The 18,082-nt window shown below is 51.6% G+C and overlaps 1 protein-coding gene across 2 annotated transcripts; it reads right to left on the bottom strand.

The window, feature by feature from the left end:
- Positions 1–1,375: 1,375 nt before the first annotated feature.
- Positions 1,376–17,224, bottom strand: MYDGF (myeloid derived growth factor). 2 transcript variants are annotated; one of them, XM_021084047.2, is made up of 6 exons: positions 17,039–17,224; positions 15,311–15,361; positions 6,934–6,995; positions 5,593–5,674; positions 3,316–3,388; positions 1,376–1,933 (listed from the first exon to the last, which is right to left on the bottom strand). In XM_021084047.2, the coding sequence occupies exons 1-6, from the start codon at positions 17,213–17,215 to the stop codon at positions 1,854–1,856; spliced, it is 525 nt and encodes a 174-aa protein (XP_020939706.1). In that variant the 5' UTR covers positions 17,216–17,224; the 3' UTR covers positions 1,376–1,853. The 2 variants fall into 2 exon arrangements, 1 of the variants encoding a protein (XP_020939706.1); XR_014837776.1 differs by lacking the exons at positions 1,376–1,933; positions 3,316–3,388 and adding an exon at positions 3,643–4,003 and having other exon boundaries at positions 4,577–5,674.
- Between the last annotated feature and the right edge of the window lie 858 nt (positions 17,225–18,082).

Raw genomic sequence — 18,082 nt, 5'->3', positions numbered from 1 at the left:
GCAGGGGTGGCAGAGGTTGGTTTCTGCAGCCCAAATGGCTTGGTCCAGCCCCTCATCATGGCCAAAAGTCCTGAGGCCAGCTGGCTTCACTCAGCAGAAAGCTACATTCAGAAATGCCCTGCTGTCTCCCAGCACACTGCACTCCCTGCTCTGCCTCCTTGCTGGTGCCCAGCACTCAGAAGTGGTATGTGATTGATGCCAGGCTGGCTGGGGTGTGACCCTCACAGGCCTTAGGGCTCCGGGCCCACTGTTGCTTCTGCCTGGGTCCGGCTGCCTGGTTTTTGCAAGAGGCCCTGGGCAGTCATCTCCTAGGCCCTGTTGAGACCTGCAGGTGCCTGTGCTTGGTGGGGATGAGCCTCCCCGTGGACACATGTGCTCCAGAGCTTCACAAGAGGTGATGCAGACTGTGTGCACTTGACTGTTGAGGCTGCTGGTCCCTCCCCCAAGTATCTTGGGCCTGAGGTCCTCCTTAGTTGTTACTGGCTCTGAGAGCAGCTGTCTTGTGCTTTCCCTTGGGAAGGCTCCTACGGCAGCAGCATTGTGGCCCCGAGCCAGAACCCCGTGCCCCTGGCCACTTTCTTCTCTGATGGGCAGGGCCACAGCATCACCTGGCTCCTCTGTGACACAAGGGAGGGACAGGTGAGTGACAGCCATGGAGAGGCCTCAGACCACCAGCAGCACAGTGATTCTGACTAGTGAAGACCTGCTTCAGAGTCACACGGTTCCTTCCCCCCACAGGCAGAGCCAGGCTGACAGTCAAGTGGTGGGGGGGGTCAGACTCCCAGCCCCCACTGCTAGGAGACCCAGCCCCCTGAGTGGCTGGGGATTTCAGTTAGTTATCTATTTGTTTGCCTGTGGTGGTTTTTTTTTTTTTTTTTTTTTTTTTGCTTTTTGTTTTTTTTTAAGTTCACTGAGCTGCAAAGCCAATCACGGGGAGCAGAAGAGGTCTGCCGGGGAGTGCTCACCCTCTGCTGGGCGTGGCCAGCTCCGCCCCGAGGTCCACAGGCAGAAGTTGTGCCCGGAGGTTCCCTGCACCTGGGGCGACACAGCACACCCATCTCCAGCAGCCAAGGGAAGTGGGGACCCCTAGCACTGCATGCCCAACCAGGTAGGCACTAGCCAAGATTATGTTTAATTTTTTTTTTTTAAGGCCGCACCCATGGCATATGGAGGTTCCCAGGCTAGGGGTCGAGTCAGAGCTACAGCTGCCGTCCAACACCACGGCCACAGCAACATGGGATCCAAGCCACGTCTGTGACCTACCCCACAGCTCACGGCAACACTGGATCCTTAACCCACTGAGCGAGGCCAGGGATCGAACCAGCATCCTCATGGATATTAGTTGGGTTCGTTACCACTGAGCCACACCAGGAACTCTCTGTTTAATTGTTTTATTTATTTAAATATGAAAACATTTCATTTCTTCCCAGTTAGTCTGAAAGATGGTCCCTGGGGAATTAAAAGATCATGGTCGGCTTGGGGGTCAGAGGGCAGCAGGATGACTCTCCCTGGAGCATCCAGGGTTCTGGCCTGATCCCAGGGGAGATGCCTCTGGTTTTAGAAAAGCCGTGACTCCTGTCTACCCCACCTTGTGCCTTGATGCCTCTTCTGCTAAGAGGGGCAGTGGGGGCGGGGAAAGCGGGAGCCAGGGGAGAGGTTCAGCACCACCGTGGTCCTGGTCCCCCAGACTCCGCTCCAGGCCCTTAGCCGCCCAGTGAACCCCTCCAGACAGGGCAACATCAGCCAGGGCAGAAAACCAACAGCCCCCTCCCCCCAAAACCAGTACTGGGCCCTCTTGGGGCCTGGCTCCTTCAGTGGAGATGAGGAAGAACCGCCCTCAGTGGGGCTCCTGGTCACAGCTCACTGCGTGTCACCTTGGCCACGATCACCAGCTTGGACAGCTCAGCCTTGAAGGCCCCAGGCCTGTGGGACACTGCAAAAGAAGAAACCCTTGGTTGGCCCTCGCCTTCACAAATCCTCCGGGTCCTGAGTGGGGTGGGGCCCACACTGGGAGCAGGGTAGGGGAGCGGTTGTCATGTGGACTCCATGTGGAAAGGCCCCCAGCACCAAGGTCTTACAGGTGAGGGACAGCGAAAGGGGGAGAGGCAGTGGGCCTGTCCTGAGGGCAGCGGAGCCCACAGCAGAGGTCAAGCTGGGAAGAGCCTGGTCATCTTGCCACGCTGAGAATGGACAGGGGTTGGAGCCTTGCACTAGCGAACTTGTCTGATGCTCCAAGCCTGCCCCAGCACCCCGACTCCCTGTCCCTCCTCCCCATCTGTGCTCCCTGGGGCAACCCGACCCTGTGTCCTTGATCTCCACTAGGAAGGGCCCGGTGCACTGGGGACCTGTGGGCCTCCTTCCAGTCCTAGGCCCCTCTTCCTGGAAAGCCCCGCCCATGCCCCACCCCCACTTTGGTGCCTGGTGACGTCCATGGCCACGTGGGTTCCTCATCTCATCACTCTCCCGTCCCTCAGGACCCTTGGAGCTCCCGGACTCAGCTCAACCCATGTCCATGGTCACACTCACTCATCCTCTCCCTCCCTTCTATAAGCTGAGCCCCAACTCAGGGACCTCACGCCCCTCCTCTGCTCAGCATGTGGCCTGCACAGAGGAAGCTGAGCATGGATCAGAGGCCTCAGGAGGTGACCCCCATCTCCCCCGTCATGCGCACATGAGCTCCTGATCTCGATGCTATGCTGATATTTTCTGCTTGAAATATCAATGCTGTTCCTGGTCTTGGAGCCCAGGCCAGCCAGGCTGTGGGGGCATCAGCCCTCTTCACCACCGCCCCCCAACCATGGAGCAGACCCGCAGAGCACCCCAGAATGCAGCGCTCTGAGGACGGACTTTCATGCTCTCCATTCTCTACCAGGGATTGGCAGTGCGCCTGCCGCCTGTGAGCTAAGGGTGGTTTCTACATTTTAAAATAGCTTTCACAGCAATCAAGGGCAAAATGCTACCCTGTGATACAGGAAAGTGATACGACATTCACATCTCAGAGTTCAGAAAATAAAGTTTTATTAGAACCCAGCTCCGCCCATTCACTGACTAGTGGTTTATGGCTGCTTTCACCTGGATTTGATCCCTGGCCTGCATGCTGCAGGTACAGCCAAAAAAAAAAAAAAAAAAAAAAAAAACCAAAAAACAAACCTAATAATATTTACAATGTGGTCTTTTACAGAAGCCATTTAGGGGTGGCGGTCTCCCCTCACTACAGGGCCCCCAGATCAGCCTCCCACAGGGGTCTTACCCCTCTGCTCCGCTCCCCTCCCTGCCTGAGAACCTGGCTTCCATCCCCACGATCCCTCTACGCACCTGCTGTTTTGGTCACTTCAAATTCCTCACTTTTCAGGGGCACTTCGCTCTCTCTTTCAAAAGCGGCTTTCGACTGAAAGGGAACAAGTGGAAACTTTTCTAAACGGGAAAGAACACTACTCGGTTTGCTTCCCAGAGAAGCAGAGACCAAAGCTGCGCGCTTCTACTGAAGAGCCGCACGATGCTTTTTTAAGCACATAAAAGAGAATCCAGTTGAGGCATTTGGTTAATCCACTTAAGAGATTGTCTGTTGGCTTAAAATTTCATGCCTTCCCTGTAAATCCTAGGAAGAAGGTATTTAACTCAATTTTTTCCTTTAGTTATTAATTTATGGAAATGATACTAGCATGGCAGTCTCTTGAATGCAATTTTTTTTTTTTTTTTTTTTTTTTTTTTTTTTTGGCCATGTCCATGGCATGAAGAAGTTCTGGGGCCAGGGATCAAACCTATGCCACAGCAGGGACCCGAGCTGCAGTAGTGACAATAACTTGCTGAGCCACCAGGGAACTCCTTGAATCTAAATTTTAAAAATCAGAATTGGGAGTTCCCGTTGTGGTTCAGCAGGTTGCGAACCCAACTAGTATCTATGAGGATGTGGGTTCAATCCCTAGCCTTGTGCAGTAGGTTAAGGATCCAATGTTGCCATTAGCTGTGGTGCAGGTTGGCAGCTGCAGCTCCAATTGGACCCCTAGCCTGGGAACTTCCATATGGCTCAGGTTCATCTCTAAAAAAGACTTAAAAAACAAAAACAAAAAAGGAGTTCCTGTCATGGCGCAGTGGTTGACGAATCCAACTAGGAACCATGAAGTTGCAGGTTTGATCCCTGGCCTTGCTCAGTGGGTTAAGGATCTGACATTGCAGACGCAGCTTGGATCCTGTGCTGCTGGGCTCTGGTGTAGGCCGGTGGCTACAGCTCCTATTAGACCCACCCCTAGCCTGGGAACCTCCATATGCCATGGGAAGCAGCCCTAGAAAAGGGAAAAACAAACAAACAAACAAAAAACCAAACAACAACAACAACAAAAAAGATTAAACAAAACAAAACAAAACACCCCAGAATTGTATCTTGTTTGGAGTTCCCGTCATGGCCTCATGGTAACGAACCTGACTAGTATCCATGAGGACATGGGTTCAATCCCTGGCATCGCTCAGTGAATTAAGAATCTGGTGTTGCCATGAGCAGTGGTATGTATAGGTTTCAGACATAACTCGGATCCCATGTTGCTGTGGCTGTGGCCAGCAACTGCAGCTTCAATTCAACCCCTAGTCTGAGAGATTCCATATGCCACAGGTGTGGCCCTAAAAAGACCAAAAAAAAAAAACCCACACACAAAAAATGTACCTTTCTCAAACCAGTTAAAATAATAGAGTTTTAAAGTAAGAAGGGACCCCAGAGAGTGATTACTTTAATGGTGTGATAGTCAGTTTGACTTGCCAACTTAGAGCAGCCATGGTCCCCAGTTACACAATCTGACACTTGCTGAGTATTGCTGAGGGTTTTGTGGATGTGACAGAGGTTCATCCTGAGCTGACTTTAAAGAGACTACCCTCAGTGACTTGGGTGCACCTCATTCAATCAGCAGAAGGGCCTTCAGGACAGAGCTGAGGCTTCCCTGGACGAAACCCTGCCCAGGGAGGCAGCGCTGACAGTGTGCAAAGTGCCAGCCCTTCCTGCCAGCCTGGCCTTGGACTCGGACCTGCCTCACCAGGGCCCCGTGGAGGAAGCCAATTCCTGGCAGTAAGTCTCTTAAGGCCTGTCTCCTACTGGTTTTGCTTCTTGGACTGATAAAGTGGTTTTCAAACAGTTTCTGACCCAAACAAAGCAGGGGTGGCCTCTGCAGAGGGGCTGGGCTCTGGAGGGGGCTGTGAGGGTCAGGAGCACAGCAGAAGGTGCTGCCTGGGCTGTGAAGCACAGGTTGCTGGGGCCAAGGGACATGGGGCCTTTCTGACACCCCCCCTACAGCCCCCCTCCACCCTTGCTGTCCCTGTTCTTGTTCCAGGGGTGGGCCCCCTTGCCCCCTGCCTTCCTGTCAGCTTTGCCAGTCGGGGGCACTGTTGGGAGGGAGGCCAGGGCTCCAGCGGTCAACCGGGACACCCCCAGGCACCTCCAGGCCTGAGGTCGGCCTGGTGTCCCGTGTTCTCCCAAGTCACAAAACCTCCCTCTAAGGGCTTAGTGCCTGTCTCCTCGTTTTGTCACCTTCCACCACCCCATGGTCTCTAAGGCACATTCCATGGAGGGCCGCCAGGTGGCCACCCTCACATGCAGGCGACACTCACGTAGGCCATGCCATATTCGATCTCGGCGCCCCGCACCTCTGCCTTGAATTGCGTGAAGTACAGGTAGGACTTGCCCTGGGGCCTGCGAAGAAAGGTCGGGTAAGGGGGTCAGCCCAGGGCTGTGTGTCCCCTGCTCAAGGTGGAATCTGCTGCCAAGTGTGTCTGAAGAGGACAGATGGGCCCCCTCAACATCACCCGTCCTTTCCTCTTTGCCAGAAGGTTCTTCTGGCTCATTTTCTAGGTGCTAGCTGTTCTAGGCTGGGGAGCCTCCCATTCACTCACTGAATGCTTCTCATCTAGCGGACGATGTTCCAGGTAGTGCAGTGGGGGTGGGGCCAGGCAACATCCGGCGGCGGGGGGGCGGGAATACAGGGGTTAACTAGGAAGGGGAGGGTGTCTGGGCTGAGCATGTCCTTGGGGGCCTCTGGGTGGGTTAGCTAAGAGGCTGTGGGCTGAGGACCCTGCTCTGGCCTGTGCAGCCAGCGTCTGTGCCCCCTCACAAGGCCCACGAGAGACGGTGATCTAGAGCCAGAGGGGTGCAGCCCTGATCACTAAGCTGTAATTAGGGTGCCCCACTTGGCTCCTCGCCACTGCGATGCTGCCCTCAGGAGCCAGGAAGGGGCACAGACAGGGTCTCCTCTCAAGAGGGCTGGAGGGGGCCTGATGAGAATGTGGGGTCCCGGGCCTGTGAGAATCTACTTGGTACTCAAACACCTACTGTTTGTAATGCACCGAGCAGGAGCCCGGGACGTGCGCCAATGCCTGCGAGTATGCCCTTTAATTATACATTCCCATCGCTGCTCTCTTACTGTGTCCCATTTCTTGACCCTGAATTGAGACTGGACCCCTGAGGATGTGAGAGCACAGCTGGGACTTCTATGTGAAGCACACGATAAATGCTTGAGAAATGGGTGCAGGCCATGGGCCCGGGGAGAGGGGTGGGGATTTGGTGAAGCTCTATCACCCTCCTTCCCATCAGAGGGCCTTCCCGTCATCCCTTCTCGGGCTCATGGAGCTGGGCGCCAGGCACTATGATTATGAGAAGGGGGGTGGGAGGTTAAGACCCATGATTAATGTGACTGAGGGTGACAAGGAAGGGGGTAGCATCTGGGGAGCCCAGCCCCTCTCCTGGCGCTGTGGCCACTGCTTGGCCCCTACCTCCCAGTCTCTCCCCCCCTCCCCCCGCCTCTGTGTGGATGTGCTTCCCTGGGGAGCCCCCAACTCCTACACAGTGCAGCGCCCCCCTCTCCTGCCCGAGTCCCTCCAGGGTGCTGCCTGGAGCAGCGATGCAAACAGCCGTGAGCGAAGAAGGCACCTTGTCTGGGGGAGACCCTCGCTCACCTCCAGATGGTGCAGGTGAAGTGCTGGTGGTCTTCACTGGTCCCCAAACTCATCTGCCACTTCTGGGGAGAGAGGACAGACAGGTGAGTCTGGGATGCATCATCATTATGCATCCCTCCAAGCCCACAGCCTGCACAACACCAAGAGTGTACCCTAGTGTCAACTCTGGACTTGGGGTGATGGCGTGTCACGGTTCATTGACTGGCACCAACGTCCCACTCTGGTGGGGGATGGTGGGGGGGGGGGCAGGGCATATGGGAAACCACTGTGCCTCCTGCTTAATTTTTCCGTAGAAAATAGTTTACTGAGAAAAACAAAAACAAAAATAAAAGAAGGAAAGACAATATGCTCACGCTTGCTCGTATAAGCACAGAGCAGTCCTTAGAGGAGACGCAAGATTTTAACAACCGTGCTGACTTGAAGGACGTGGGTGGGAACTGGACAGATGGAAAGCCTCAGAGAGCTTTTAAAGTTTGTTTCTTTTTGAACGATGTATGTTAGCTTTCTAAAAAAAAGTTTAATTTAAAAAAAAAAAAAAAAACCTTTTAAAATGGCTCCAGGGGAGGAGCTCCCACTGTGGCACAGCAGAAACGAATCCGAGAAGTATCCATGAGGATGTGGGCTCAATCCCTGGCCTCATTCAGTGGGTTAAGAATCGGTGATCTTGGAGTTCCTGTCGTGGCGCAGTGGTTAACGAATCCGACTAGGAACCATGAGGTTGTGGGTTCAATCCCTGGCCTTGCTCAGTGGGTTAAGGATCTGGCGTTGGCATGAGCTGTGGTGTAGGTTGCAGATGTGGCTCGGATCCCACGTTGCTGTGCCTGTGGCGTAGGCCGGTGGCGTAGACCCCTAGCGTGGGAACCTCCACATGCCATGGGAGCAGCCCTAGAAAAGGCAAAAAGACAAAAAAAAAAAAAAAAAAAAAAAAAAGAATTGGTGATCTGTGGTTGCAGATGCAGCTCAGAGCCGTGTTGCTGTGGCTGTGGTGTAGGTCAGCAGCTGCGGCTCTGATTCAACCCCTGGCCTGGGAACTTCCATATGCTGCAGGTGTGGCACTAAAAAGAAAAAAAAAATTACATAAAATGGCTTCAGGAGTTCCTGCTGTGATGCAATGAGATTGGTGGCATCTTGAGAGCAGTGGGACACAGGTTCCATCCCTAGTATGGTAGCAGTGGGTTAAGGATCCACCGTTGCCATAGCTGTACCTTAGGTGGCAACTGTGGCTCAGATCTGATCCCTGGCCCAGGAACTCCATATGCCATGGGGTGGCCAAAAAAAAAAAAAAAAAAAAAAAAGAAAGAAAGAAAGAAAGAAAAAAAGGCTCCAAAACCAGCTTAGTCTAATTTTCAGGGCCTCCGAAAACCTGGCCAAACACAAACACAAGGTCTGGCAGCCTGTGGCGGTTCTGCGTTTTTCCCAGTAAAATGAGTGTCCTGTCTTCTCCCAAGAGTAATGATGGACTATGATTGCTGGTATTCCAGTTAAATGTCAGAGCTTTTCCATTAATAAATACAAGGCCATTTAAATGTTAATTATAAGGGGAGTAAATGGCCACTTAGATGCCTCCTGCCGGCAGCACAAAGGTAGGAGCCCATTAAGCAGGCGGGCAGGCAGGCCGGGCATGGCAAGGGGACGGCTCCAGACCAAACCTGACCTACATACTTATTTTCTATTGAAAAGCACCTGCCCACAGCTCCAAGGACTCTGAGCTCCTGGGAACAGTTTTACGCTGTGAAATACATCTGGGGAGGTGTTCATAGCTCTTCTAATGTTCATGAAAATGAGGCAAACATTTTTTTTTTAATTATGAAAGCAAACAAAATTAAATCCAAGAGTTTCTTAGCAATAGGGTCAATATCTCTCTGAGTGATTTTTCTGTTGTTGTTGTTTTTGGACCTTGCCTGCAGCATGAGCAAGTTCCCAGGCCAAGATCGAACTCTCACCACAGCAGTGACAATGCCAGATCCTTACCTGCAGAACCACCAAGGAACTCCTAAGTGGTCTTGTTATATGAACCTGACTGTGGTCTCAAGGTGACAGGCCAGGTCAGGCAGTAGGTAGGGCTTGGGAGGGCCCAGGTTTGGCATCAGACACTCACACAAGTGTGGTTTTTGGGGTGGCCTGTCCTGCTCAAGCCTCTGTGACCTTTTCTGTGAGGCGAGGGGGATCAGGATCTAAGTGGCCGGGCGTAATAGATGTCAGGTAAATGGTAACTGCTGTAATTCTTTATTAAGATATTAAGTAAGAGGAGTTCCCCGGTGACACAGTGGGTTAAGCATCCAGCGTTGTCACTGCTGTGGCCCAGGTTTGATCTCTGCCCCGGGAACTTCCACATGCATAGGGCACAGCCAAAAAATATACATATATAATTAACAGATGGTGAAATTTTACCCATTTCAGTGTCTATCCCATGAGTTTTCTTTTCTCTTTTTTTTTTTTTTTTTTTGTCTTTTTGCCTTTTCTAGGGCCACTTCCCGCGGCATATGGAGGTTCCCAGGCTAGGAGTCGAATTGGAGCTATAGCTGGCAGCCTACACCAGAGCCACAGCAACATGGGATCTGAGCCGCGTCTGCGACCTACACCACAGCCACAGCAACGCCGGATCCTTAACCCACTGAGCAAGGCCAGAGATCAAACCCACAACCTCATGGTTCCTAGTTGGATTCGTTAACCACTGTGCCATGACGGGAACTCCTCTTTTCTCTCTCTTTTTTTTAAGGGCCGTGGCGTATGGAAGTTCCTGGGCTAGGGGTCTAATCAAAGCTGCAACTGCTGGCCTAGGCTACAGCCACAGTGATGCCAGATCCAAGCCACATCTGCGACCTACATGGAAGCTTGCAGCAACGGTGGATCCTTAACCCACTGAATGAGGCCAGGAATCAAACCCACACTCCCATGGATACCAGTCAGGTTCCTGACCCCTTGAGCCACAGTGGGAACTCCTGTCCTATAAGTTCTGACAAATGCACACAGTTATGTATCCACCACCTAATCAAGTACAGATCAATTCTATCTCCCCCATCCCTCTGGAGTCCACCCCTTCCTGCAAATTCCCGGTAACCAATCATCTGATCTGTCCCTGTAGTTGTGCCTTTGCAAAATGTCATCTGAGGACACGGTCTCCTGTGTCTGTCAGTCTCACTCAGCCTAAAGCATCTGAGATGCACCCACTTTGCTCCATGCATAACAGTTCACTTATGTTTCAACAGCTTTATTGAGAAGTCATTTACATACCATACAAATCATTCTTTAAAGGTGCACTCTTCAGTGTTTCCTAGTATATTCAGAGCTGTGAAACCATCACCTATATCTAATTCTCACCCCCAAAAGAAGCCCTGTCTCCATCAGCAGTCACTCCCCACCCCTCTCCTAAACCCTGGCAACCACCATTCCACTGTCTTATCTCTGTGTATTTGCCTGTTCTGGATGTTTCCCATCCATGGAATCTCACACTCTGTGGCCTTCTGTGTCTGCCTCTCTCACTGAGCATCCTTTTCTCAAGGTTTGTCCCCGTGGTGGTGTCAGTGCTTCTCTCCTTCCAGTGTGTGGAGGGACTACATTTGCTCATCCATCGTAAGTTGAGGGACATCTGAATTGTTTCCACTTGGTGATTATGAATCATGCTATGAAGTCATGTACAAGGTCTGCACGGACGTGTTTTCATTTCTTTTTTTTTTTTTTAGGGCCACACCTGCACCATATGGAAGTTACCACGCTAGGGGTCGAATTGGAGCTGCAGCTGCCAGCCTATGTCACAGCCATAGCAGCGCAGGATCTGAGCCTTGTCTGTGACCTACGCTGCAGCTTGCAGCAACATGGATCCTTAACCCATTGAAGAGGCCAGGGATCGAACCCCCATCCTCACAGAGACATGAGGTCCTTAACCTGCTGACCCACAATGGGAATTCCCATAAGTTTTCATTTCTTTTTTTTTTTTTTTTCCTGTGTTTTTAGGGCCACACAGTGGCATTTGGAGTTTCCCAGGCTAGGGCTTGAATTGGAGCTGTAGTTGCTGGTCTACGCCACAGCCACAGCAATGTCAGATCCAAGCCACTTCTGTGACCTACACCATAGCTCATGGCAATGCCAGATCCTTAACCCACTGAGAGAGGCCAGGGATAGAACTTGCGTCCGCATGGATGCTAATCGGATTCATTTTCGCTGAGCCATGACAGGAACTCCTAAGTTTTCATTTCTAATGGGCAGATACCAAGAAGTGGAAACATGGTTGGATGTTTGTAAGAGATGGCCAGTCTTCCCAAGTAGCCACATTCCTGCCAACTGTGGACGAGATCTCTGGCTGCTCAGCATCCTGGCTGGTGCTGAGATTAAATAACCCTGTGCCTGTTGTCACCTGGCACCAGCTGGCCTTTCAGGTGGTCCTCTGGAGAAACGAACCACTGTCAGCAGTCCAGTCTCCCACCCTCCACAGGCCCAGCCTGTGTCCTGGGCCCCCTGGGAGCCCAGACTCAGACCTGTATCTCTTCTGCTGATGCTGGCTCTGGAGGAGTGTTCCCTTTCCAGTTGCTCTGAGGGGCATCCTGGCAGGGCCCCCATATGTGGCCAAGCTGACCTGGAGAACATCCCGACCTTCCCTGAATGTTTGCTGACAATCTGGCAACTGTTTGCTCATGAGGCAGCAAGCAGGCAAGCAGCCAAAGAACCTGTGGGTCGCACTGCCAGGTTCCCACCACAGCCCTGGCCCACTAGCAGCCCACGGTCTCTGGCTGTCAGTTCTAGGCCCGTGCTGACGGAAAAAGTCTGTCCCAGATACATCTGCTCTCACGTGTCTCCTTTGGGATGAATCCCCGAATTGGAAACAGAATAAAGCCTGCTGATAGTTTTATGGTTTGTGATCTGGCTACTGTTCCAAGAGTAAACCTGGCCCTTTCCCTGGTGCTGCTGCAGGCTGTCCACCTGAAAGTCCCAGCAGGGAGGCGCAAGCCCTCTTACTCAAGCTGCTGGCAAGGCTGGGCGTGTCCTGGCTCAGGGCGGCAGTTAGGGGCCTGCGCCTTGGGGACCTCAGTCACGTTCCAGCTGGGGGTGCCCCAGCAGTCCGCAACCTCTTGGCCACCATGTTCTCTTGTATGAAGGGAGGATCAAGACCGAAGAGAATCGCCACTATCCCGGCAGCAGGGAAAGGGCTGTGATGCCCCACAGCAGAGCTGCAGCCCCTGCTACCACTGGGGGGGTGTCACCAGGTGTTTGCCACATTTTGCTAAAACATTGTTTCGGGGAATCATTGGCTTTTATTTATAAACTGGAAATAAGGAAAGTGATTTCATGTCACTTGCCCAGCAGTTTTCTTTTCTTTTTTTCTTTCTTTTTAGGGCCACACCCGTGGCATATGGAGGAAACTCCTGCCCAGCGGTTTTCTTTTCTTTCTCCTACTTTTTTTTCAGCTGTGCCTACAGCGTATAGAAGTGTCTGGGCTGGTGACTGAACCCGAGCCACAGCAGTGACCATGCTGGATGCTTAAACCACTAGCCACCAGGGTCCTCCTATTTTTTTTCCAGCGGTTTTCAACTGGGGATCATTTTGTCCCCCAATGGACACCAGGTGACATCAGCAGACATTTCTGGATGTCAGGACTGGGGGCTGTTGGCATCGAGTGGGTGGGGCCAGGGTTGCCGCCCATCCCCCACAGCACCCAGAACACCCCCAGAGAGAGCAACCCCACCTCGAAAGTCAGCAGCAGTGTCCAGGGAGACTGTGCCCATTTTACTGTGCTGTCCTGAGTTCGGGGGGAAGAGATGGACTCAGAACCAGCCTGCTGGGAGGGCCAGGTGCCTGAGAGGCAAACACAGAGTGGTTCCCAGGCAGCCTGTATTTCTAGGACCGTTGTTATGGGACACAGTGCCATAGACTCTTCTGGAAGGAGAGCGGTGTTCCCTATAGTCTGCGGGAAAGCACAATTAGGCATACAAAAGATGCTTTACGCTGATTTTTCCAGTGACAATTCTTCTTTTTCAATTTTCTTTTGTTCTTTTTAGCAATGATAAGGAGAAAGTCTGCTTTGTGTCTCTTTTCGAATACGTGTGCCACTCTGCCTTCAGACAAAACCAAGCAGCGGTGTCTAGCCAGAATTTAATAACAGTATTTTATCCTCAGAGTATTTATCTATGATGGTGCATTAGTGGCTGTAAAAGGAATATATTACTGTGTGTATTCATTTCCTTGGGCTGCTGTAACACACCACCACAGATTTGGAAGCTTCCAACAATGGAAGGAAATCCATCCTCTCATAGTCGGGAGGCCAGAAGTCCAAAATCAAGGTGGGGACAGGGCCATGCTCCTTCCGAAGGCTCTAGGCCTTCCTGCCTCTTCCAGTTTCTGGTGGCTCTAGGTGTCTCCCTTGGCTTGTAACCACATCCCTCCATCTCTGCCACCATCTTCACATGGCCTTTTCCTCTATGTATCTTTTTTGTCTTTTTTTTTTGCTTTTTAGGGCTGCACCTGTGGCATATAGAGGTTCCCAGGCTAGGGTTCCAACTGGAGCTGCAACGCCACAGCCACAGCAACGCCAGATCCGAGCCCCATCTGTGACCTACACTCTGGCTCACCGGCAGTACTGCATCCTTAACCCATTGAGCAAGGCCAGGGATTGAACCTGCATCCTCATGGATCCTAGTTGGCTTCTTTAAATGCTGAGCCACAAAGGGAATTCACTTTTTTTTTTTTTTTTAAATGGCTGCACTTGCGACATATGGAAGTTCCTGGGCCAGGGATCAAATCCAAGCTACAGCTGTGACCTACACAGCAGCTGTGGCAATGCCAGATCCTTTAACCCACTGTGCTGGGTCAGGGATTTAATGCATGCCCCTGTAGCAATCAGAGCCACTGAGTCAGATTCTTAACCCACTGTACCACAGTGGGAACTCCTGTCCATCTTTTCTTTTTATCAAATCTCCCATGTGTGTCTTTTATAAGGATATTTGTCACTGGAGTTAAGGCTCACCAGGTAATCGAGAATGATCTGTTCATTTCAAAATTCTCAACTTGGAGTTCCTGTTGTGGCTCAATGCGATCAGTGGTGTCTCTGCAGTGCCTGGATGCAGATTTGATCCCCGGCCCAACAGAGTGGGTTAAAGATTCTGATGTTGCCACAATTGTGGCACAGGTTGCACCTGTGGCTCAGGTTTGACCCCCCTAGCCTGGGAATCCATCTGCCATGCTGAGTGGCAGCCAAAAAAGAAAAAGAAAAAAAAAATCCTCAACTTAATTACAGTTACAAGGAATTTTTTCTGTGGGTTTTTTTTTGTTTGTTTGTTTGTTTGTTTTTTTGGTCACACATGGCATGTAGAAGTTCCCAGGGCCAGGGATCAAACCCACGCCACAGCATCATCCTGAGATACAGCAATAACACAGGAGCCTTAACCCACTAAGCCATCAGGGAACCCCCAAAGACTTTTTTCTAAATAAGGTCATAGTCACAGGTTTGAGGAATTAGGATATGAACAAATCTTTTTTTGGGGGGGAGGGCGGGGGGCATCATTCAAGCCACTAAACCCTCTAACAAATTAGCACAAATTCAGTAGCTTAAAACCAATGCTTATTCATTAGCTCACACTCCCCTAGGTCAGAGATCCAGACATGGCGGGGCTAGTGTTTGACTCAGTCTCAGAAGCTAAATCAAAGTGTCAGTCATATTGCCTTCCCACCTGGAGCTTGGGGTCTTCTTCCAACTCATGTAGTGAGGCAGAATTCAGTTCCTTGGGGTTGTAGGACTGAAGCCCTCGTTTCCTTGCTGCCAACCAGAGGCTACACTCACCCCCTAGAGGCCACCACCTTCCTCCCACATGGTTCCTCAAAGCCAGCAATGGTGTACAATGTCCTGCTCATATTTCCAATATTACTTCCTCTTCTGCCACCAGCTGGAGGAAACAGCCAGCCAGGAAGTAGGGACCCCAGTTCCACACAAAAAAGAACTGAACTCTGCCAACAGTTTCAATGAGATTGGAAGAGGTTCTCCCCAGAGCCTGCAGATGAGATCCCACCCCAGCTGCCACCTTGATCTTGGGTTTATGAAGCATCCCGCTGAGCTGACTGGGACTTCTGATCTCCAGAACCATAAGATAATAAACAGGTGTTGTTTTAAGCTGCTCAGGCTGTGATGATTTGTTATCCAACACAGAAAACAAATACAATACCCCTCACAGAGGCCTGTGGGAATGGCAGATTCATGTCTCATACCCCTCCTTCTGTCCAGACTTTTGCTCACTCTGTGGAATTGAGTGGAATCTGCCATCCCTATTTAACTGAAGCACTCTCTTTTATTGATTAGGCAAGAATTGTCCAATATCCAGTGTCCCCTAGAAAGTATCTCTGTATGACAATGGGTATTGTACTAAACTACATGGAATTTTGAACAACTTACCTCATTCGTCCCTCCTTGGGATGCATAGGTGAACACACAGGTATATTTGTTCTGGAGAACGGAAGAGAAAAAAGTCTTAGTAGGAGATAATCATTAGCGCTGAAGGTGCAGGGTCTCAGGATGTCCCTCCAAGATCCCAAGTCAAGAAGAACCTGGGAATTCCTGTTGTGGTTCAGTGGTAATGAAACTAACGAGTATCCATGAGGATGCGGGTTCGATCCCTGGTCCTGCTCAGTGGGTTAAGGATCTGGTGTTGCTGGTAAGCTGCAGTGTAAGGTTGTAGAGGTGGCTTGGATCTGGCGTTGCTGTGGCTGTGGTGTCAGGCCGGCAGCTGCAGCTCCAATTCAACCCCTAGCCTGGAAACTCCCATATGCCACAGGTGTGGCCCTAAAAAGACAAAAAAAAAAAAAAAAAAGAGAGAGAGAGGATCCTGCTTTTGAGTATTGGCACTAAGGGGATGGAAGTGAAATCATATCCCTCTGGCTGATGTCCTCAGAGGCCAGCCCTGTGAAGCCTTCCAGTGTCTACAGACCTGGAACTCTCCCACCTGCCTCCCTACTTGTGAGCTCCTGGGTCAGGACATATAACCCACATGGCTTCTGGAGAATGTAAAACAGGAAGGGGCAGGTCACATTCCCTCCAGGATGTCTAAGAACAGGAACTTTGGAAGCAGGGACACCTGTTCCAAAGGTGGCTCATCTCTGCTCCACAGGAGGCCTTGGACAAGTGCAAAGCTTTCTGAGCCTTTGTTTTTCATGTGTAAAGTGGACCTACCATAAAGATTTTGACACAATATCTGGTCATAAGGAAGTACTCTGTAACTTCACTGTTACAGAGAAAAGGAGAATGGGAGTTCCCATTTAGGTCAGTGGTAACGAACCCGACTAGTAACCATGGGAATGTGGGTTCAGTTCCCGGCCTCGCTCGGTGGGATAAAGATCCGATGTTGCTGTGAGCTGTGGTGTAGGTTACAGATATGGCTCGGATCCTGTGCTGTGGCTGTGGTGCAGGTCAGAAGCTGCAGCTCCAACTGGACCCCTAGCCTGAAAATTTCCATATGCCGCAGGTGCAGCCCTTTAAAAAAAAAAAAAAAAAAAGGACCAAAAAAGAAGAAAAGGAGAATGGGAGAGGAAGCCACCTTTCCAACAAGTTGGGGATGGGCTAGCCTGGACCCAGGCCAGCTGCCTCCAAGTAAGGAGGGCCTGGCCCCACATTTCAGTGGAAAAGATGGGGGACCTGGTGCAATGGAAGGAAAGAGCAACATCTGTCCACTTCCTCCTTGGGCACAGCTGCAGCAAGATGACCTTCTGCAGGGTCTGGAGGCACATTCCCCTCAATCTCCAGTTCCCCTCTCCCCACTTCTGGGCAGGACAAGCCCTCCAACAGCTAGGGACACACCTGAGTCAGAGGAACAGGGCTGCTTAGGCACACTGGGCACACAAGAAGAGACAAGGACTGAGGCTAGTGACAAATTCCCCTCAAAGTCGCCAGCCCCCAGAAGCCCGCCTCCTATTAATTCAGTCCTGCCTCAGTGTAGACCTCACTACCACGTCCCGTCGCCCCTCCTCAGGCCCCGCCCCCGCCGGTGCGCTCCCCCTCAGGCCCCACCCCATCAGTCCAACCTTCCACCCCCTCTCCAGGATCCGCCCCACCGGTCCGCACCCCATCCCCAGACCCCGCTGTTACCGACACCATCCCTCCATCCCCCGGGGTGGTTGAGACACGTACCCCAGGGCCCACGTTCTGGGAGAAAGAATGAACTACGCCGCCGGGCCGCACGTCAAAGGCCACCGTCGTGGGCTCGGACACCGTCTCCGCCGGCCTCAGAGCAACAGCCGCCAAGAGCAGCGCGGCCCACAAGCTCGCGCCGCCGCCGCCATTCCTTCTTCCGCTGGGCGCCGCCATCTTGGGATCAGGTGCGCGGGGCAGGGACGGCGGACGGAGCGCCGCGAGGGACACGTAGGACGTCTACCAGAGGCCACGTCAGCGTCAGCGCGGCCGTGTGACCCCTCCGCTCCCATCGCCATCTTGGGGGCGAGGCTTGCAAGACCAGGGAGGGACCTGGAGTGGTTGGAATTGGATCCTGTGTTTGTACTCTGGGTCCAGTTTTCCTTCGCTAGGCAAGTGACCTTTCTTCTTTTCCAGTTAGTACATGTACAAGGAATGAAGGATGTAAAAGTTCACCACTGAAATTCAACCTTATCCATGTAGGCCGAATCAGGGAAATGGAAGGTCACCATTGGGCAAACGCATCATGATTGTTGTAGTCAAGACCTGTGGCTCAATGCTAAAAATTGGTGGGGGAAATGTATGGTGAGAAACAGCATATTTACATTGTCTCAAAATATTTCTCCCCAGGATACAGGATACGTATTAGTTACAAAGAGAGAAGTAGTAATTTTGCAGTGGAAACACCATCTTTATTTCAATGATTGTAGTCAGTGTTGTAAAAATGAGGCATCATGGAGCCGCTGATGGGATGCAGAGAAGGACGTTCTTAGTGGCCTCTCAATGGAATTCCTGTACAAAGTGCACGACCTCAATCTATTCCAAGCAAATATGAGAGGAACCCAGGTTGAGGGGAATTCTACCAAGATAACTGGCAATACTTAAGAAATGTCTTGAAAGACAAAGGCTGAGGAACCATCACAGGGTGAGGAGACCAAGACGTTGAAAGGCAATGTAGCATCCTGGATTGAATCATTTCCTTAGTCTGGGCTGTTGTAACATAGGCCGAGAAGCTGACTGGCTTAACTAAACAGTGCACATCAA

Source organism: Sus scrofa, chromosome 2, assembly GCF_054392235.1.
Source record: "Sus scrofa isolate SSC_HxYL_T2T_F1_AM1 chromosome 2, Sscrofa_HxYL_maternal_Yorkshire_Landrace_v2.0, whole genome shotgun sequence".
In the NCBI taxonomy this organism is placed as follows: Eukaryota; Metazoa; Chordata; class Mammalia; order Artiodactyla; family Suidae; genus Sus; species Sus scrofa.
Note: the sequence above shows the minus strand (reverse complement) of the source record. Positions and strands in the feature narration are given on the sequence as shown.